At 39.8% G+C, this 22,482-nt stretch overlaps 1 protein-coding gene across 1 annotated transcript in view; it reads right to left on the bottom strand.

The window, feature by feature from the left end:
- Nucleotides 1–1,315: 1,315 nt before the first annotated feature.
- RIOK1 (RIO kinase 1) overlaps nucleotides 1,316–22,482 on the bottom strand; it is a 100,307-nt gene continuing 79,140 nt past the window's right edge. Inside the window, exon 17 of the mRNA XM_053714716.1 lies at nucleotides 1,316–2,638. Within this exon, the coding sequence (XP_053570691.1) occupies nucleotides 2,528–2,638 (111 nt within the window). The 3' untranslated portion in view covers nucleotides 1,316–2,527. The remainder of the gene's footprint in view (nucleotides 2,639–22,482) is intronic.

Below are 22,482 nucleotides of genomic sequence, written 5' to 3'. Positions count from 1 at the left end.
GGCTGAGCATCATCAGAAATGTAGTTCCAAAACCTCTGGAGAGCAAAGTTTGGACACCCCTGTTTTAGAGAAACTGGAATGCATTGGCTGCTCATAAAACTTTGCAGTTTAAATGGACATGGTGCTGTAAAAATGTACTCCCCTTTAATGAGTTCCCAATTATTAATTTTTCCTATTGAAGATTATAATATATTTTATAAATGGCTCCTTTACCTTTGTCATTTAAAATAGCTGTTTTTTTCCTGCCAAAATCATCATCTTTCATTTGCATTGCAATTCTGCAGTATTGGCCATAGAAAAGCATGTAACATTATTACTGCTGGGTGATATCTCGCTTTAGCTGTTAGAGGAGCATTTGACATATAGCAAAACAAAAAAGTGTTTTTAAAATGAAAGTCAAACTCTCTGTAGCTTCAACTTATATGTAAAATACTATGTTAAAGTACTCTATGATTATTGTTTTCATGAAATCAATTGCTTGTTATTAATTATCCTAGATACCTGAAATGACATAGCCAATGATGTGCTGTCAGAATTGAAAACATTTTAGGGTTAATACATTTTCTAGAAAGAGGGGTTAGATGCGGGTTAACATTGATTTATATTAGTTTGATATCTGCATGTTTTGTTTTATGCTAATGTTGAGGTTCTTATGCCAACCTGTAGAGCCACATGATGTCATCGAGTCGGAAAGGGCCCATGCTGCTACTCATAGTTTTAGCATTCATGACAGTGTGAGTCACAAGTATGTGTTTGCTTTGTTCTGTTTGTCTGCTGAAGAGACTTTGGTCCTACAATATAATAAAGCTATACAAAAATCCAGTGCAGATTCTATTTACCTATTGGGCTCTGCGCCTATTATCAGCACTACTAAGTTTACAATATTTGATTATGTAAAGATTGTTTTAATGTTCTGAAACTAGATATTGTTCAAATAAAGGGTATCTGGTCTAAAAGCAAATTTACATGAAATGCTGCGTATATAGTTTAAGAGGACAGTAGAGAGGGAGGTGACATGATAGAAACCTTTATGTATATTGAAGGATTAAATAAAGCTATGGGTTAATATTGTCACATAAAAAAATCCACGACAAGTATCATGTTCACCATTTGGAGGGTAGCAGGTTTAGGAGTAATTTGTGAAAGCACTTTTTTACAGAAAGGGTTATTTGATTTCCAGTAGAGATGGTAAATACCTGGGATGTGCATAAGGCTATCCTGAAAGCTTATACTTTAGCATCACACACGACCAGGCTGGATAAGCTGCTATCAGAATTTATGTTCTTCTAATTCTATGTAAGAATAAACTTAGAAAGAATGTTTTGTTATTTTAATGCAAATGTTTATAACATGATAAGTTAGAATGTGTGCATACCAGAGGATATTAATGCACAAGTGATAGCTAAATATAAATGGATCCGATATTTCAAAGATTTGCAAACCCAGGATTTCTTGAGTTAAAGGGACACAAAAGAGCAACAATAAAGTGTTCTAATGAGCTAGAACACTTTGTTATTGTACCAATACTTGCACAACTTGCGTTTAACGTCTGCAAAGGGGTTAAACACATAATTAAAGTCAGGTATGGAGCCGCAATGCACTTTTGGTCCAGAGATGAACACAGCCAGTGTGCTAATCAGGTGATGGCATATGTGTATACTCACCATTTCCTTGCCATGTCCAGCTCACAACCAGTAGCTCTGTAACTGACTTACTATGGGCCAGATTACGAGTGGTGCACTAACAGTTATGTACGAGTGATAATCGGGTTTATCAGAGCTGTTTGTGTGCATCGGATGTAGCTTTTGTGTTACAAGTTGAAAGTAAACACGATCACTTGAGCGCAATTGAATTTAATGTGCGTGGCGTTAGCGCTACCTCAGAGCTCTGGTTAACTGTTTCTCAAAACAAAAAATGTGGCACAAAACACATCTAAAATACATTTAAAAAGTACTGTTACACTTAACACTTAATAACACTATCTAATAAAAATTATTTAAAAAAATATTGCAGAAAAAAGTTATAAGGGCTCAAAGTTATGAGGTCTCGGGTGTTAGGAAAAAAAAGGCATAAGTGAAAACTTTTTACTTTCAATTTGTAATACAAGTGCTACCCGATGTGCGCAAAAAGCTTACTTCTAGCCGAGTTGGCGTGCAAGCAGGAGCGTTAAACACCGGTCCACTCGTATCTGGCCCTATATGTTTAACAACTTTGCAGGGGTTAAACACATAATTCTATGCAATCATAGCATTACACACATTATTATCGAGCATGACTTTTTCTGCATCACATATAGGAGCAAGTGGATAAAATGTGCAGAATCTGATTACAGATTTCTTTAGGTTATTGACATATTGCACTAATTGCTCAGCAAAGAAACCTCTCTCTGTGTATTACATGTCTCTACACATAGTGTAAGGTTACTAATTCATCTGCAAGATGAATAGACAATTAATTATACACATTGCACAGACAGTCACATTGTTTGATGTACAGGCAATTTATGGATCTTAATCTAAGATACATTCTATTTGCCTTTCTTAGTTTTTGCCGTCTTCTCTTTCCTTTTCTTTACATGTTTAGGGATTTTGTTTTTCCTCTTCTCCCTCTGTGCTTCTTTGACCATCTTTTTTCTTTCCTATTAAAAAATGTTGAAAACATGAATTAAAAAGCTGAGCGCAGGACATTCAATGAAAACCACAGGAAGTTGCTCTAGAATCCACATAAACAATGCACAGTCCAAAGAAAAGGAGAAGTCTTGGCAGCACATTAAAACCAGCATTCAAAAAGGATCAAAGAACAATGTTCCCGAACCACAATTAGCAAAAGGTAAAAGCAAGTGTAACACAAACATGAAATCTGCATGGCTTAATAATGAACAAAATAACAGGGTGAGTTATACATCAAAAAATGTGGAGACAGAACAGGAGGTCAAGCTCGGTATGGTAGAAACCTGAGAATAGAATAAGAAATTTACAGGAAGGTTAGTGAGCATAAAAATTAAACATCCAGCAATGGTAGATAAGTACAGCATATGAAATCAGTATGTAACCATGATATGTATGGCCATGAAAAAGAATCTAGGAAGGATTGTGTACACAAGGGGTTAAATAAACATAAAAGTGCAATAAGAAAATGCTGTGAGGCATTAGTTATATGCAACCAATAGTACACTAAGAAAACTGTTCTGTGTGTTTAACCCCTTTGTGGGGGTTAAAGTCAGCTATGGGATGGAAATGCACTGGTGATCCCTAGTTAAATACAGGTTGGTAAACCAACCACTAGTGGAATATGTGTGTAGCCTCTAATAGTTGGTCTGTGTCCAGCTCAGGAGGGGAAATTAATTGTTGTGGTGTCATAAGTAATCATTTAGTTGTGAGGCTTTAATGTTTTACTATAAAATAATATTTTGATTAAAAAAACTAAATTTAAACTGATTGGATAAATTAATTTCTTTCATGATGGTGAGAGGTCACAAGCCATCACATGAGGGATTAAAGTTTGATCCTACAGGAGGAGGCAAAACACCCCACACAACAGAGCTTTATTCAATGTAATTTTCCCATAATTCCTTATTCATACATATGGTCAAAAGAAAGGAGAAAATAAGAAAGGAAAAGCAGTGTAAAAGGAGTGCAAACTGGTACTACTGCCAACTAGGGTGGGTCTTGTGGACTATCACCATCATAAAAGAAACACATTTATCATGTAAGCATAAATTTTGTTTCTTTCATGTAATTAGCAAGAGTCCATGAGCTAGTGACGTATGGGATATACATTCCTACCAGGAGGGGCAAAGTTTCCCAAACCTCAAAATGCCTATAAATACACCCCTCACCACACCCACAAATCAGTTTTACAAACTTTGCCTCCTATGGAGGTGGTGAAGTAAGTTTGTGCTAGATTCTACGTTGATATGCGCTCCGCAGCAGGTTGGAGCCCGGTTTTCCTCTCAGCGTGCAGTGAATGTCAGAGGGATGTGAGGAGAGTATTGCCTGTTTGAATTCAATTATCTCCTTCTACGGGGTCTATGTCATAGGTTCTCTGTTATCGGTCGTAGAGATTCATCTCTTACCTCCCTTTTCAGATCGACGATATACTCTTATATATGTGTACCATTACCTCTGCTGATTTTCGTTTCAGTACTGGTTTGGCTTTCTACAAACATGTAGATGAGTGTCCTGGGGTAAGTAAGTCTTATTTTCTGTGACACTCTAAGCTATGGTTGGGCACTTTTATATAAAGTTCTAAATATATGTATTCAAACATTTATTTGCCTTGACTCAGGATGTTCAACATTCCTTATTTTCAGACAGTCAGTTTCATATTTGGGATAATGCATTTGAATCAATCATTTTTCTTACCTTATCAATTTGACTTTTTTCCTGTGGGCTGTTAGGCTCGCGGGGGCTGAAAATGCTTCATTTTATTGCGTCATTCTTGGCGCGGACTTTTTTGGCGCAAAAAATCTTTTCTGTTTCCGGCGTCATACGTGTCGCCGGAAGTTGCGTCATTTTTTTGACGTTCTTTTGCGCCAAAGATGTCGGCGTTCCGGATGTGGCGTCATTTTTGGCGCCAAAAGCATTTAGGCGCCAAATAATGTGGGCGTCTTATTTGGCGCTAAAAAAATATGGGCGTCACTTTTGTCTCCACATTATTTAAGTCTCATTTTTCATTGCTTCTGGTTGCTAGAAGCTTGTTCTTTGGCATTTTTTCCCATTCCTGAAACTGTCATTTAAGGAATTTGATCAATTTTGCTTTATATGTTGTTTTTTCTCTTACATATTGCAAGATGTCTCACGTTGCATCTGAGTAAGAAGATACTTCAGGAAAATCGCTGTCTGGTGCTGGATCTACCAAAGCTAAGTGTATCTGCTGTAAACTTTTGGTAGCTGTTCCTCCAGCTGTTGTTTGTATTAATTGTCATGACAAACTTTTTAATGCAGATAATATTTCCTTTAGTAAAGTACCATTACCTGTTGCAGTTCCATCAACATCTAATGTTCAGAGTGTTCCTGATAACATAAGAGATTTTGTTTCTGAATCCATCAAGAAGGCTATGTCTGTTATTCCTCCTTCTAGTAAACATAAAAAATCTTTTAAAACTTCTCTTTATACAGATGAATTTTTAAATGAACATCATCATTCTGATTCTAATGACTCTTCTGGTTCAGAGGATTCTGTCTCAGAGGTTGATGCTGATAAATCTTCATATTTATTTAAAATGGAATTTATTCGTTCTTTACTTAAAGAAGTACTAATTGCTTTAGAAATTGAAGATTCTGGTCCTCTTGATACTAAATCTAAACGTTTAGATAAGGTCTTTAAATCTCCTGTGGTTATTCCAGAAGTTTTTCCTGTTCCTGGTGCTATTTCTGAAGTAATTTCCAGAGAATGGAATAATTTGGGTAATTCATTTACTCCTTCTAAACGTTTTAAGCAATTATATCCTGTGCCATCCGACAGATTAGAATTTTGGGACAAAATCCCTAAAGTTGATGGGGCTATTTCTACCCTTGCTAAACGTACTACTATTCCTACGGCAGATGGTACTTCGTTTAAGGATCCTTTAGATAGGAAAATTGAATCCTTTCTAAGAAAAGCTTATCTGTGTTCAGGTAATCTTCTTAGACCTGCTATATCATTGGCTGATGTTGCTGCAGCTTCAACTTTTTGGTTGGAAACTTTAGCGCAACAAGTAACAGATCATGATTCTCATAATATTATTATTCTTCTTCAACATGCTAATAATTTTATCTGTGATGCCATTTTTGATATTATCAGAGTTGATGTCAGGTTTATGTCTCTAGCTATTTTAGCTAGAAGAGCTTTATGGCTTAAAACTTGGAATGCTGATATGTCTTCTAAATCGACTCTACTTTCCCTTTCTTTCCAGGGTAATAAATTATTTGGTTCTCAGTTGGATTCTATTATCTCAACTGTTACTGGTGGGAAAGGAACTTTTTTACCACAGGATAAAAAATCTAAGGGTAAAAACAGGGCTAATAATCGTTTTCGTTCCTTTCGTTTCAACAAAGAACAAAAGCCTGATCCTTCATCCTCAGGAGCAGTTTCAGTTTGGAAACCATCTCCAGTCTGGAATAAATCCAAGCCTTCTAGAAAAGCAAAGCCAGCTTCTAAGTCCACATGAAGGTGCGGCCCTCATTCCAGCTCAGCTGGTAGGGGGCAGGTTACGTTTTTTCAAAGAAATTTGGATCAATTCTGTTCACAATCTTTGGATTCAGAACATTGTTTCAGAAGGGTACAGAATTGGTTTCAAGATAAGACCTCCTGCAAAGAGATTTTTTCTTTCCCGTGTCCCAGTAAACCCAGTGAAAGCTCAAGCATTTCTGAAATGTGTTTCAGATCTAGAGTCGGCTGGAGTAATTATGCCAGTTCCAATTCTGGAACAGGGGCTGGGGTTTTATTCGAATCTCTTCATTGTACCAAAGAAGGAGAATTCCTTCAGACCAGTTCTGGATCTAAAAATATTGAATCATTATGTAAGGATACCAACATTCAAAATGGTAACTGTAAGGACTATCTTGCCTTTTGTTCAGCAAGGGCATTATATGTCTACAATAGATTTACAGGATGCATATCTGCATATTCCGATTCATCCAGCTCACTATCAGTTCCTGAGATTCTCTTTCCTGGACAAGCATTACCAGTTTGTGGCTCTGCCGTTTGGCCTAGCTACAGCTCCAAGAATTTTTACAAAGGTTCTCGGTGCCCTTTTGTCTGTAATCAGAGAACAGGGTATTGTGGTATTTCCTTATTTGGACGATATCTTGGTACTTGCTCAGTCTTTACATTTAGCAGAATCTCATACGAATCAACTTGTGTTGTTTCTTCAAGATCATGGTTGGAGGATCAATTCACTAAAAAGTTCATTGATTCCTCAGACAAGGGTAACCTTTTTGGGTTTCCAGATAGATTCAGTGTCCATGACTCTGTCTTTGACAGACAAGAGACGTCTAAAATTGATTTCAGCTTGTCGAAACCTTCAGTCACAATCATTCCCTTCGGTAGCCTTATGCATGGAAATTCTAGGTCTTATGACTGCTGCATCGGACGCGATCCCCTTTGCTCGTTTTCACATGCGACCTCTTCAGCTCTGTATGCTGAATCAATGGTGCAGGGATTACACAAAGATATCTCAATTAATATCTTTAAAACCGATTGTACGACACTCTCTGACGTGGTGGACAGATCACCATCGTTTAATTCAGGGGGCTTCTTTTGTTCTTCCGACCTGGACTGTAATTTCAACAGATGCAAGTCTTACAGGTTGGGGAGCTGTGTGGGGATATCTGACGGCACAAGGGGTTTGGGAATCTCAGGAGGTGAGATTACCGATCAATATTTTGGAACTCCGTGCAATTTTCAGAGCTCTTCAGTCTTGGCCTCTTCTGAAGAGAGAATCGTTCATTTGTTTTCAGACAGACAATGTCACAACTGTGGCATACATCAATCATCAAGGAGGGACTCACAGTCCTCTGGCTATGAAAGAAGTATCTCGAATTCTGGTTTGGGCGGAATCCAGCTCCTGTCTAATCTCTGCGGTTCATATCCCAGGTATAGACAATTGGGAAGCGGATTATCTCAGTCACCAAACGTTGCATCCGGGCGAATGGTCTCTTCACCCAGAGGTATTTTTTCAGATTGTTCAAATGTGGGAACTTCCAGAAATAGATCTGATGGCTTCTCATCTAAATAAGAAACTTCCCAGGTATCTGTCCAGATCCCGGGATCCTCAGGCGGAGGCAGTGGATGCATTATCACTTCCTTGGAAGTATCATCCTGCCTATATCTTTCCGCCTCTAGTTCTTCTTTCAAGAGTAATCTCCAAGATTCTGAAGGAATGCTCGTTTGTTCTGCTGGTAGCTCCGGCATGGCCTCACAGGTTTTGGTATGCGGATCTTGTCCGGATGGCCTCTTGCCAACCGTGGACTCTTCCGTTAAGGCCAGACCTTCTGTCGCAAGGTCCTTTTTTCCATCAGGATCTCAAATCCTTAAATTTAAAGGTATGGAGATTGAACGCTTGATTCTTGGTCAAAGAGGTTTCTCTGACTCTGTGATTAATACTATGTTACAGGCTCGTAAATCTGTATCTAGAGAGATATATTATAGAGTCTGGAAGACTTATATTTCTTGGTGTCTTTCTCATCATTTTTCTTGGCATTCTTTTAGAATTCCGAGAATTTTACAGTTTCTTCAGGATGGTTTAGATAAAGGTTTGTCCGCAAGTTCCGTGAAAGGTCAAATCTCTGCTCTTTCTGTTCTTTTTCACAGAAAGATTGCTAATCTTCCTGATATTCATTGTTTTGTACAAGCTTTGGTTCGTATAAAACCTGTCATTAAGTCAATTTCTCCTCCTTGGAGTTTGAATTTGGTTCTGGGGGCTCTTCAAGCTCCTCCTTTTGAACCTATGCATTCATTGGACATTAAATTACTTTCTTGGAAAGTTTTGTTCCTTTTGGCCATCTCTTCTGCCAGAAGAGTCTCGGAATTATCTGCTCTTTCTTGTGAGTCTCCTTTTCTGATTTTTCATCAGGATAAGGCGGTGTTGCGAACTTCTTTTGAATTTTTACCTAAGGTTGTGAATTCCAACAACATTAGTAGAGAAATTGTGGTTCCTTCATTATGTCCTAATCCTAAGAATTCTAAGGAGAGATCGTTGCATTCTTTGGATGTTGTTAGAGCTTTGAAATATTATGTTGAAGCTACTAAGTCTTTCCGAAAGACTTCTAGTCTATTTGTCATCTTTTCCGGTTCTAGAAAAGGCCAGAAAGTTTCTGCCATTTCTTTGGCATCCTGGTTGAAATCTTTAATTCATCATGCCTATGTTGAGTCGGGTAAGACTCCGCCTCAAAGGATTACAGCTCATTCTACTAGGTCAGTTTCTACTTCCTGGGCGTTTAGGAATGAAGCTTCAGTTGATCAGATTTGCAAAGCAGCAACTTGGTCCTCTTTGCATACTTTTACTAAATTCTACCATTTTGATGTGTTTTCTTCTTCTGAAGCAGTTTTTGGTAGAAAAGTACTTCAGGCAGCGGTTTCAGTTTGAATCTTCTGCTTATGTTTTCATTAAACTTTATTTTGGGTGTGGATTATTTTCAGCAGGAATTGGCTGTCTTTATTTTTATCCCTCCCTCTCTAGTGACTCTTGCGTGGAAAGATCCACATCTTGGGTAGTCATTATCCCATACGTCACTAGCTCATGGACTCTTGCTAATTACATGAAAGAAAACATAATTTATGTAAGAACTTACCTGATAAATTCATTTCTTTCATATTAGCAAGAGTCCATGAGGCCCGCCCTTTTTTGTGGTGGTATGATTTTGTATAAAGCACAATTATTCCAATTCCTTATTTTTTATGCTTTCGCACTTTTTCTTATCACCCCACTTCTTGGCTATTCGTTAAACTGATTTGTGGGTGTGGTGAGGGGTGTATTTATAGGCATTTTGAGGTTTGGGAAACTTTGCCCCTCCTGGTAGGAATGTATATCCCATACGTCACTAGCTCATGGACTCTTGCTAATATGAAAGAAATGAATTTATCAGGTAAGTTCTTACATAAATTATGTTTTTCTTTCATAAGATAAGAGTCCATGAACCATGTGGGATCCTATACCCAAGCTGTGAGGTCCACAAGACCACCATGAAATAGGGCATGAAAAACAGTTAAGGCAGGTAGGTAGAGGTACTAAAGTGGAACTGCTAAATGCAGAACTTTCCTACCAAAAGTAAAGGTATATAAAAATGACCAAGTAGCTGCCTTGCAAATCTGTTCAAAGGAAGCTTTCTTTCCAAAAGCCAAAGAGGTGGCGACTACTCCGGTAGAATGAGTAGTAATTCGTTAAGTGGAAGACTTACCCACTACTAAGTATGCTATGCAAATCAAAGCTTTAAGCCAAGCTGCTAAGGTGAGTAGTAGCTTTCTGTCCCTCGCGCGAAACTAAGAAATGGATAACCAAGGAAGAATTTATGAATTACTTAGTGGCTTAAAGATAAAATGTCAGTGCCCTTACTACATCTAAGTTATTAAATAATCTCTTTGTAAGGTTTTTGGGGCAGAACTCACTAAATTTTCTAAGAAAAAGGGGAGGAACCTGGAAATCCCAGAAAGATAAGAGATGCCTTCCATAGAAAGCAATGAAGCTCTCTGGGATACATGGGAGAGAGAAGGTAACTGGAGAACTTCTGAGGCTGATATAAAGGCACCGTTTGCATCAATTTAAAATTAAACAGAAATGTTTTCACTACAATTTAATTTGCTTTTGCCTATTTTAGTATATATTACTTTTCTGTTTGCTCAAAATTCCCAATAGACTTATTTGAAAAACAATGGAATCCAGCCTACTGTCAAAAATAATGATAAAAACAGAATTTATGCTTACCTGATAAATTACTTTCTCTTACGGTGTATCCAGTCCACGGATTCATCCTTACTTGTGGGATATTCTCATTCCCTACAAGAAGTGGCAAAGAGAGCACACAGCAGAGCTGTCCATATAGCTCCCCCTCAGGCTCCACCCCCCCAGTCATTCGACCGACGGTTAGGAGAAAAAGGAGAAACCATAGGGTGCAGTGGTGACTGTAGTTTTAAACAAAAAATTTTTTATCCTGACTTAAATGCCAGGGCGGGCCGTGGACTGGATACACCGTAAGAGAAAGTAATTTATCAGGTAAGCATAAATTCTGTTTTCTCTTACAAGGTGTATCCAGTCCACGGATTCATCCTTACTTGTGGGATACCAATACCAAAGCTTTAGGACACGGATGAAGGGAGGGAACAAGTCAGGTCACCTAAACAGAAGGCACCACTGCTTGCAAAACCTTTCTCCCAAAAATAGCCTCCAAAGAAGCAAAAGTATCGAATTTGTAAAATTTGTCAAAAGTATGCAGTGAAGACCACGTCGCTGCCTTAAAAATCTGTTCAACAGAAGCCTCATTCTTGAAGGCCCAAGTGGAAGCCACAGCTCTGGTGGAATGAGCTGTAATTCGTTCAGGAGGCTGCTGTCCAACAGTCTCATAAGCCAATCGGATGATGCTTTTCAACCAGAAGGAAAGAGAGGTAGCCGTAGCTTTTTGACCTCTCCTCTTACCCGCATAGACAACAAACAAAGATGATGTTTGTCTGAAATCCTTAGTTGCTTGTAAATAGAATTTCAAAGTACGAACCACATCAAGATTGTGCAAAAGCCGTTCCTTCTTAGAAGCTGGTTTAGGACACAGAGAAGGAACAATGATTTCCTGGTTAATGTTCTTATTAGAAACCACTTTAGGAAGAAACCCAGGTTTGGTACGCAAAACCACCTTATCTGCATGGAACACCAGATAGGGTGAATTACACTGCAAAGCAGACAATTCTGAAACTCTTCGAGCAGAAGCTATAGCTACCAAAAACAAAACTTTCCAAGATAATAACTTAATATCTATGGAATGTAAAGGTTCAAACGGAACCCCTTGAAGAACTGAAAGAACTAAATTTAGACTCCATGGAGGAGCCACAGGTTTATAGACAGGCTTGATTCTGACTAACGCCTGTACAAACGCTTGAACATCTGGTACTGCTGCTGTGTAAAAGGATCGAAAGAGCGGATATCTGCCCCTTTAAGGAGCTAGCTGATAAACCTTTCTCCAATCCTTCTTGGAGAAAAGACAATATTCTTGGAATCCTAATTTTACTCCACGAGTAACCCTTGGATTCACACCAACAAAGATATTTTCGCCATATCTTCTGGTAAATTTTCCTAGTGACAGGTTTTCTAGCTTGGATCAGAGTTTCTATGACTGATTCAGAGAACCCACTCTTGGATAAAATTAAGCGTTCAATCTCCAAGCAGTCAGCTGCAGAGAAACTAGATTTGGATGCTTGAATGGACCCTGAATTAGAAGATCCTGCCTCATTGCCAGTGTCCATGGTAGGACAGAAGACATGTCCACTAGGTCTGCATACCAAGTCCTGTGTGGCCACGCAGGCGCTATCAGAATTACTGAGGCCTTCTCCTGTTTGATTCTGGCTACCAGCCGAGGGAGAAGAGGAAACGGTGGAAAGACATAGGCCAGCTTGAAGGACCAAGGCGCTACTAGAGCATCTATCAATGCCGCCTTGGGGTCCCTGGACCTGGATCCGTAAAGAGGAAGTTTGGCGTTCTGACGGGACGCCATCAGATCCAACTCTGGAAAGCCCCATAGCTGAGTCACCTGAGCAAATACCTCCGGGTGGAGTTCCCACTCCCCCGGGTGAAAAGTCTGACGACTTAGGAAATCCGCTTCCCAGTTGTCTACTCCTGGGATGTGAATTGCAGATAGATGTCAAGAGTGATCCTCCGCCCATCTGATTATCTTGGTTACTTCCTTCATCGCTAAGGAACTCTTTGTTCCTCCCTGATGATTTATGTATGCTACAGTCGTGATGTTGTCCGACTGGAATCTCATGAATTTGGCCGCCGCTAGTTGAGGCCATGCCTGGAGCGTGTTGAATATCGCTCTCAGTTCCAAAATGTTTATCGGGAGAAGAGACTCTTCCCGAGACCAAAGGCCCTGAGCTTTCAGGGATCCCCAGACCGCGCCCCAGCCTAACAAGCTGGCATCGGTCGTTACAATGATCCACTCCGGTCTGCGGAAGCACATTCCCTGTGACAGGTGATCCTGAGACAACCACCAGAGAAGAGAATCTCTGGTTTTCTGGTCCAGTTGGATTTGAGGAGACAAATCTGCATAATCCCCATTCCACTGTTTGAGCATGCACAATTGCAGTGGCCTGAGATGAATTTGAGCAAAAGGGACTACGTCCATTGCTGCCACCATTAATCCGATAACCTCCATGCACTGAGCTACAGATGGCCGAGGAATGGAATGAAGAGCTCGGCAAGTGCTTAGAAGCTTTAACCTTCTGACCTCCGTCAGAAATATTTTCATTTCTACCGAGTCTATTAGTGTTCCCAGGAAGGGAACCCTTGTGAGGGGGGACAGAGAACTTTTTTCGGTGTTCACCTTCCACCCGTGAGACCTTAGGAAGGCCAGAACAATATCCGTATGAGCCTTGGCTCTGGGAAAAGACGACGCCTGTATTAAGATGTCGTCCAGATAGGGTGCTACTGCAATGCCCCGCGGCCTTAGGACTGCCAGAAGGGACCCTAGCACCTTTGTGAAAATTCTTGGGGCGGTGGCCAACCCGAAGGGAAGGGCCACGAACTGGTAATGCTTGTCCAGAAAAGCGAACCTTAGGAACTGATGGTGATCTTTGTGGATAGGAATATGAAGGCATCCTTTAGATCCACGGTAGTCATGTATTGACCTTCCTGGATCATCGGTAAGATTGTCCGAATGGTCTCCATCTTGAAGGATGGAACTCTGAGGAATTTGTTTAGAATTTTTAGATCCAGGATTGGTCTGAAAGTTCCTTCCTTTTTGGGAACCACAAACAGGTTTGAGTAAAAACCCAGTCCTTGTTCTGTAGTTGGGACTGGATATATCACTCCCATCTTGATTAGATCTTCTACACAGCGTAAGAATGCCTCTTTCTTTGTCATGTCGGAAGACAGACGAGAAATGTGGAACCTTCCCCTTGGAGGAGAGTCCTTGAATTCTAGAAGGTATTCCTGAGCAACTATCTCTAATGCCCAGGGATCGTGAACATCTCTTGCCCAAGCCTGAGCAAAGAGAGAGAGTCTGCCCTCTACCAGATCCGGTCCCGGATCGGGGGCTACCCCTTCATGCTGTCTTAGTAGCAGCTGCAGTTTTCTTGGCCTGTTTACCCTTGTTCCAGCCCTGCATAGGCTTCCAGGTTTCCTTGGGCTGTGGGGAGTTACCCTCTTGCTTTGCGGTCGCAGAGGTTGAAGCAGGACCGCTCCTGAAGTTGCGAAAGGAACGAAAATTAGCCTTGTTTTTAGCCTTAAAAGGCCTATCTTGCGGGAGGGCATGGCCCTTTCCCCCAGTGATATCCGAAATAATCTCTTTCAATTCGGGCCCGAAAAGGGTCTTTCCCTTGAAGGGAATATTCAATAACTTAGTCTTAGATGACACATCGGCCGACCATGATTTAAGCCAAAGCGTTCTGCGCGCCATGATGGCAAAACCAGAATTTTTCGCCGCTAACTTAGCTAATTGGAAAGCGGCATCTGTGATAAAAGAATTAGCCAGCTTTAGAGCCTTAATTCTATCTATAATTTCATCATATGAGGTCTCCGTCTGGAGCGACTCCTCCAGCGCCTCAAACCAGAAAGCCGCTGCAGTAGTTACAGGAATAATGCAGGCAATAGGTTGGAGAAGGAAACCCTGTTGGACAAAGATTTTCTTTAGTAAACCTTCTAATTTTTTTATCCATAGGATCTTTGAAAGCACAACTGTCTTTAATTGGTATGGTTGTGCGCTTGGCTAGCGTTGAAACTGCCCCCTCTACCTTAGGGACCGTCTGCCATGCGTCCCGCCTGGGATCGGTTATGGGGAACATTTTCTTAAAGATAGGGGGGGGGGGGGGAACAAAGGGTACACCTGGTCTCTCCCACTCCCTATCCACAATATCTGCCACCCTCTTCGGGATCGGAAACGCATCAGTGTATACAGGGACTTCTAGATATCTGTCCATTTTACACAATTTCTCTGGGACCACCATGGGGTCGCAATCATCCAGCGTAGCTAATACCTCCTTAAGCAGCACGCGGAGGTGTTCCAGCTTAAATTTAAACGCTAAGGAATCTGATTCTGCCCGTTGAGAAACCTTTCCTGTGTCAGAAATTTCTCCCTTGGACAACACATCCCTCACCGTCCCTTCAGAGCGTTGTGAGGGTACAACAGATAAATCCTCCAAAGCTTCTGATTGCTTATACTCTGTTCTTAAGACCGAGCTATCACGCTTTTTAGGAAAAACTGGCAGTTTGGATAAAAATGCCGCAAGGGAATTATCCATGACTGCTGCTAATTGTTGTAATGTAATAGGGGCCAATGCGCTAGAGGTACTAGGCATCGCTTGCGCGGGCGTAACTGGTGTCGACACATGGGGAGAGGAAGGTGGGCTATCCTCATTACCTTCCGTTAAAGAATCATCTTGGGATACATTTATAAGTGAAACACCGTGATCTTTAAAATGCTTAGACACATTAGCACACTTAAAACACAAATGTAAAGGGGGTTCCACCTTGGCTACTAAACACATAGAGCAACGTCTATCTGTAGGCTCAGACATGTTAAACAGACTTAGACAGCACTCAAATACAGAAAAAAACAATTTTTTAAAAAACAGTACTTTAAATAATAAAAAGCGCACACTTTTTTACTAAATCTCAAAAAATAACCCAATCTTTATGAAATTTTCACTGTATGATCCTAATGCTTTGAAATGATTGCACAGTGAATTTCAAGTCAATTAACCCCTTGATGGCCAAACCGGAGCAAAGTAAAGCTGGCAACCGGTTAGCAAACTACAGCACCATGCCACAGCAATCTGCTGTGGCCCTACCTTCCTTGGGGATTAGTTGTGATCGGAAATAAGCCTCTATGAAGTCCTCAAGTAATCTTTGGACCCTCCACGTGAAGCTGCATGAAGCTGTCTGCAAAAACAATTGGCGCGAAATTTAGGCCCCCTCCCTCTCCACTCTGGAGTTGTGGGGCCTTCACAAGCCTAAATAGGTGTCTAAATATATGCCATGTGGGAAAAAAAACCCATAAAACGTTCCCAATGTAATAAAAACTTGTAAAAAGATCAGATTGTTGTTATAAAATAATCGATTGCCCCTTAACAGTGTCCACCAGTGTTTTGAGCCCTTTTAAATAAGCCTTCCTTCTATACTAAGTTTCAGAATATGGCTTACCTTTCCCACATGGGGATTCTTGTCAGTCTTCTAGCATTACTAAGTCTTGACTAGAATAAAATGACTGAAACATACCTTATAGCAGTTAAGCCTGCAAACTGTTCCCCCCAACTGAAGTTTTCTGGTACTCCCCAGTCCTGTGTGGGAACAGCAATGGATTTTAGTTACAACATGCTAAAATCGTTTTCCTCTCAGCAGAAATCTTCATCACTTTCTGCCACAGAGTAAATAGTACAAACCGGCACTATTTTAAAATAACAAACTCTTGATTGAAGAAATAAAAACTACAAATCTAACACCACATTCACTTTACCCTCCCATGGAGATGCTACTTGTTAGAGCGGCAAAGAGAATGACTGGGGGGGCGGAGCCTGAGGGGGAGCTATATGGACAGCTCTGCTGTGTGCTCTCTTTGCCACTTCCTGTAGGGAATGAGAATATCCCACAAGTAAGGATGAATTCGTGGACTGGATACACCTTGTAAGAGAACCCTCTTTATTGCTTCCACATCATGGGAAAAAGGATAACGTTTCAAGCCCAATAGTGGGCTCTTGGTCATGTCATGATTATTTTTGACAAGAGGCTGGATTCCATTGTCTTTCATTGTGGATACTGGGATTGGCAGTCCCTGCTGTATCCGTGCCCCAGGTGGATGTGTGCTGTCTCCATTGATAGCATTTGAATAGACTTATTTGAACTTACTTCACCTGCATACTGCTGGTAAGACAAATCAGTGAGACCAGCTTGTTTAAAATGCTTAGAAAATTTCACAAGACTGGTGGTAAAGCTTCAGACACCATGGGAACTCACCTGTTCAGCCCAAGGAATTAGCCTCCCCCTCCCACTTTCTGAAAGTGTGAGTTTTAGCTTGCAAAGCAGCATATTCAAGGTGCAATGCAATTTGTATATAAAAACAGAAATATACAAAGTAAGATCCTAATTTGTTAAAGTAACACAAAAGTGTAACAAAATTCTCATATCACGCAGTGCTGTATTGTACTGGGCTTGTCTCTCCTTCATATATAGATATGAGATCTCACAGTGCTGGAGAGATTTCTGCCCTTTTTTCTTTTGAGTATTCAGTGAGTTCAGCCCTTGTGAACTTCAATTTCTCTCCAAGCTGGAGAATCTTTGAATACCAGGGCCCAAATCCTATGAGACCATGCAAGAGCAGTAAGGCCCTTTACTGTTTATCCTGGCTATTATCCTGGATAGTAAAACAAAAGGTGGAAAAAGGTCAATCAGAATGAATGACCAGGGATTCACTAGTGCATCTATTAGAGTCGCTTGTGGATCTCAAGATCTCCCACTATACTGAGGTAGCTTCTAATTCAAGGTGAGAGGCCATGAGGTCTATGTCTGGCCTCCCCCAACGATTCACAATCTGGTCGAATACCTACTGATTCAAGGACCATTCACCAGGGTGAAGGTACTGACGACTAAAATTCTGCTTCCTAATTGTCCACACACAGAATCTGAATTGCTGAAATCATGCAATGATGACGTTCTGCCCATGAAAGCCACTGCCACTCTGGAGAGCCCTGGAGATTGCACGGAAAAGGTTCAGTCTGCTGACCCCCACCAATATTTTTTTTGTCTGTTTGAACTTAGACCAAGAGGAACCAGGATTTCTTATAATTTTGTAGGTGCTTGATTATTGAGACACTGAAGAGAAGGATCTTTACGTCTTGGAATGATGAAAAGAGTGAAAACCTTCCAGTGGACTTAACTCTAACCTTAGCTTTTCTGTCTTTTGGCAGAAAGGCTCCTTAACCTCCCATAATTGTAGCAATAAGAGCATTCAGTCCAAGTAATTTCCTTCCCTCAAACGGGAGTGAAATAGGTCTGCTTTTAAATACTATATCAGCAGACCATGACCATAAGACACTCCTAGCCAGAACAGTCATAGCAGCACTTTTTGCATTAAATGCTAATTATTTCAACAGCTGCATTACAAATTAAAGTGAAGCAATCCTCAATTTCATCAAGAGAAACATCTTGGGAAATAAGGTCAGAGATCCTGTCACACCATTCTGCAGTAGCTTCAGATATGTAAGTAACCGTAACATCTGGACAAAGCATATAAACTGCCAGCGTAAAGGATCTGCTGAATAAACCTTAATGTTTTCTGCGCATCAGATCCTTAAGTGGTACTTCCCTCTAAAGAAATGGTAGTCCGCTTAGCCAAAGTGGAGGTGACACCGTCCACCTTTGGAATAGGCTCCCATATCTCCAGTTCTTCAGAGGGTAAACGGAACATGCTTTTGAGTGAACCAAGGGTATGCTTGGTTTGTTCCATTCTTTACTAATTAGCTCAGAAACTGCACCAGGAACGTGGAAGGTAGATGCCTTTTTAGGGGCTTCCTTAGAAAACTTATTAATCTAAAAATTGTGTGTCCTTAGGTTAAGGGTCAAAAAAAGAAAGGCTAGTAAAACTTCCTGCAATAGAGCATGTATGTGCTCCAATTTGAAATTAAAGGACACAGCTTCTGATACTTCTTTAGGAGGATTCTGTTTCAATTGTATTTGTGGAAGGTACTGGGATTCTAGAGGAAGGTACTGGGTACATAGATGGGTCAATCCTTAAGGATTTTCAAGATGAGCCCAGGACCTGCAAAGGGTTCTCTTCTGTCCTTTGCATCCGTTTACATTTAAAGTGATTGTAAACTTTAATCTTTTTATAAACAATATTAGTAATCTTGAAGTAAAAGATGGTAGCCACCAATATGCAAGCTCTATCCAGGGTGCTGAACATAAAAATGGCTGGATTCTAAGCTTTACATTCCTGCTTTTTAAATAAAGATAGCAAGAGAACAAAGAAAAATTAATAATAGGAGTAAATTAGAAAGTTGCTTAAAATTACATGCTCTATCTGAATCATGAAAGAGAAAATGTGGGTTTAGTGTTCCTTTAAAACTGTATGTATCTAGTGTATGTAACAATGTTCCCAGGCTATGTGAGTCATATGTACATGTTTATTCTAATAGCTCGTGGGCTATGGGAGTTCAAGTACCTACTTACCTGTAAGCACTCACTCTACCGTGCTTACTAAGCTGCAGGAGACCTGCTTTCATTAGAAGAGCCCATCCTGTGTAGTTTGCACTGACACAGGATCTAAGGAAGGAGTACCAACAGGAAGAGGCTGCAGGACAAGTCCCAGCGACACCTGTGACAGGTCCTATTCCCGGCACTCAGAGGGGGATATTAGGTGTCACATTGGTTTAAGAATAATTTTCAATCAACATGCAGATCAGCACTTCAAGTTTGAACTTCACTTCTTGCTGGAGGCAAAAAATTGACTAAGGAATAATGGGAAAGTGAGAGATTAAAGCTCTGTTGTGTGGGGTGTTTTGACTCCTCCTGTAGGAATGTTAAACAGTCTGTTTCGTTGTTGTAGCACTAAGCAGTTGCTTATACTTAATATAAATCATTACAATATGTATTATCCATCTATTTAAATGGATTTTACCTTTTAATTATTTTTTACACTACATTTGTGCTTCCTGTCAGAGCCCTACATGGATGAGGAGGTCTCTGCAGAAAGTTTTATCTTAGCATGATGTCATAGAATTCCTAGGCTCATGCCCAGAACTGACAGAATGAAAACGAAGGTATTGAAAATCCTCTGCTATTAAAACACTGGGGGCAGGGGCTACACTGAGAATATCTAAGTGCTAATTTTGCAAGAAAACAAATAAGTTATTTGCTGTTTTTTTACAATCCTTTTCTTTTTATATTTACTTTGATTTAACATATTTGTTTTTACTAAATGAGCACTGTTTAATATCCCTTTAATCCCACATGTCATGGGTTGTGGACTCTTACTATCATGATTATTTATATGTTGCAGCTCGAGACCAATCTTTAACTTTGTGTTTAACACATTTGTAAGTTTTAAATAAAGTTATATGCAAACAACAGTGAAAATTATGTTTATTTCTTTCAAAAAATGGTAAGAGTCCACAAGCCTGGTATTCCTGGTCGCTAGAAGGGATAATGGTTCGTGGACTCTCAACACCATGAAATAAATTAATTTATTAGGTAAACATATTTTTTGTTTCTTTCATAAAGTGGTGAGAGTCAACAAGCCATAATTTTTCTAGTGGCCAGAAGTTGAATTCCAAAAGTAATGGCTAGTGGACAGGTCGCCACCATTAAATAAATTAATTTATTAGGTAATCATAAATTTAGTTTTTCTTTTAAAAATCCTGCCCCCCCAAATTAAAATGGTAGATAATAGCTTGCCAATACTTTTACTCTATGGGGATAGTACATCTCCAGTGCTAGGGATTTTCCTAAACTTCCTCTTTAGTATTTCTAATTTCTACTTGTAACCTGAGAAGCTAATAGCAATGTGTTTGTTATTCCGCAGGAGTGTGAAATCAATAGATGTTTGTATTTGGTGGTATTGAGGGTAGCAAGTAAAAGGTTGAGGAATAAAGGGAAAGAAAAAAGAATGACACGTTTGAATCTGAACCCAATTATTTTTATTTTCTGATTTAGATAGAGCATGCAATTTTAAGCAACTTTGTAATTTACTCCTATTATCAAATTTTCTTCGTTTTCTTGCTATCTTTATTTAAAAAGAAGGCATCTAAGCTTTTTTTTGTTTCAGTACTCTGGACAGCACTTTTTTATTGGTGGATGAATTTATCCACCAATCAACAAGGACAACCCAGGTTGATCACCAAAAATGGGCCGGCATCTAAACTTACATTCTTGCTTTTCAAATAAAGATAGCAAGAGAATGAAGAACATTTGATAATAGGAGTAAATTAGAAAGTTGCTTAAAATGTCATGCTTTATCTGAATCATGAAAGAAAAAAAAATTGGGTTCAGTGTCCCTTTAATCTGCACACATTTCATGTAAGCTAAGCATGAGGTAGATAGATTGATGACAGATAGATTAGATAGATATGAACAAATACTGTACCCTAGCATTAAAAACCATGGCAAGGTTGTAGATAGGGTTGCCACATCAGCCATGTTTTCCTGGACACTTATAAGCTACACATGCTGCAGGGTGTGCAGAGGGCAACATGCATTGCGCACCTGGACAGCACACAAATAGTGACCCTGGACAACACTATTCATGTTCCTCCCTGCACACCCTGCAGCATGTGTAACTCATATGTGTCCAGGAAAACAAAGTCGACATGGCAACTCTAGTTGTAGAGCAAAAAAAGGAAACAAGATTTTAGCTGCTCCTTTCCCCTATACAGCTGCTTGGGAATATGTCGCTTTTGATCAGCTGTCTGAAGTCCTCTCTGTGCCCAGACACAATGCTCTCCTCCTACCTTAAACTTGTTCATGTGTGTCACTAAAAGAGGCAGTATACTTTGTGCAGATGACTTGGGCACAGAATTACCAAAGGAAAGCAGCACTCAAGGGGTTAAATTGCTCCCGAGAGTGTTACACACACATATACATATGCTCCATCTAAGACCACTCTTCCTTACATAAGCTCCTAGGCACCCTTTTATCCCCCTCTACCTCACATGCAACCAACTCTGCATCCTCCCACCTTACACACAATCTCCTATTTAAGCTCTCACCCCATTTGCTCACCCCGTCAACCCCAAACTAACTAATTTCTCTAGCTGCATCACCTATAATATTACAAAAGTTCTCTGAGTGTTTTTTAAAAAAATATAATTTTATAGATTTCTGCACAAACTGTATAAACACATACATATATAATTTGCACTAGTGATGTCAAAGGCGGTCATCAACAATGTCATGTGTGGTGTCATTGATGATGTCATGTTAAACTCCCAAGGGGGGCAATTTAAGTTAGGAATTTCCTTGCTATTAAACGTTTGATAGAAAACAAACTCTGACATTAAAGGGACATGAAACTCAAATTTTAAACAACTTTCTAATTTACTTCTATTATCTAATTTGTTTCAATCTCTTGGTATCATTTGTTAAAGGAGCAGCAATGCACTACTGGTTGTGACTACTGATCACATGGGTGAGCCAATGACAATGGGTAGATATATGTAGCCACCAATCAGCAGCTAGAACCTAGGTTCTTTGCTGCTCCTAAGCTTACATAAATAAATCTTTCAGCAAAGGATAACAAGAGAAGGAAGCAAATTAAATAATAGAAGTAAATTGGAAAGTTGTTTAAAATTGTGTTCTCTATCTGAATCATGAAAGAAACATTTTGGGTTTCATGACCATTTGAAATGTTTTTTTATGGTGATAAAGAGGCAACACTCAAACGTGTTGTGGATTGCAGTATGGTCAGGCAAGCATTGTTGTTTTAGTCATTTTGCTTTGTTTGAACAGCATTTTACCACTGTTATATTGGAACATTTTCAAAAGAATGGTTTATCCTCATAAATGAGGGTCTTTGCATATAGTTATATAACATTGGTATGCACATAGGGCTCACATGAGCCCCTACTCAAACAAATGCCACAGTGATCTCGATATTAAAACTTATATAGGGGCTTTGTGTTAAAAAGTGCCTTATGGGAGTCTCTAGGCCTACTTTATGGCCTATTATAAGCATAAAAGTATTTAACTGTGTGTTCTTTATTTTTTGTTATAAACTGCAAACTACCAAAGGTCTTTCAATCAAGTCAAAAGCTATCAGCATTCAGCCATGTCAGCTGTTGCACTTTCTAAAAATCCCAATTATGAGTCAATAA

The sequence above is a fragment of the Bombina bombina genome, chromosome 5 (assembly GCF_027579735.1).
Source record: "Bombina bombina isolate aBomBom1 chromosome 5, aBomBom1.pri, whole genome shotgun sequence".
NCBI classification, from domain to species: Eukaryota; Metazoa; Chordata; class Amphibia; order Anura; family Bombinatoridae; genus Bombina; species Bombina bombina.
The sequence above is the reverse complement of the archived record's forward strand: the minus strand, read 5'-3'. Positions and strand labels throughout refer to the sequence as shown.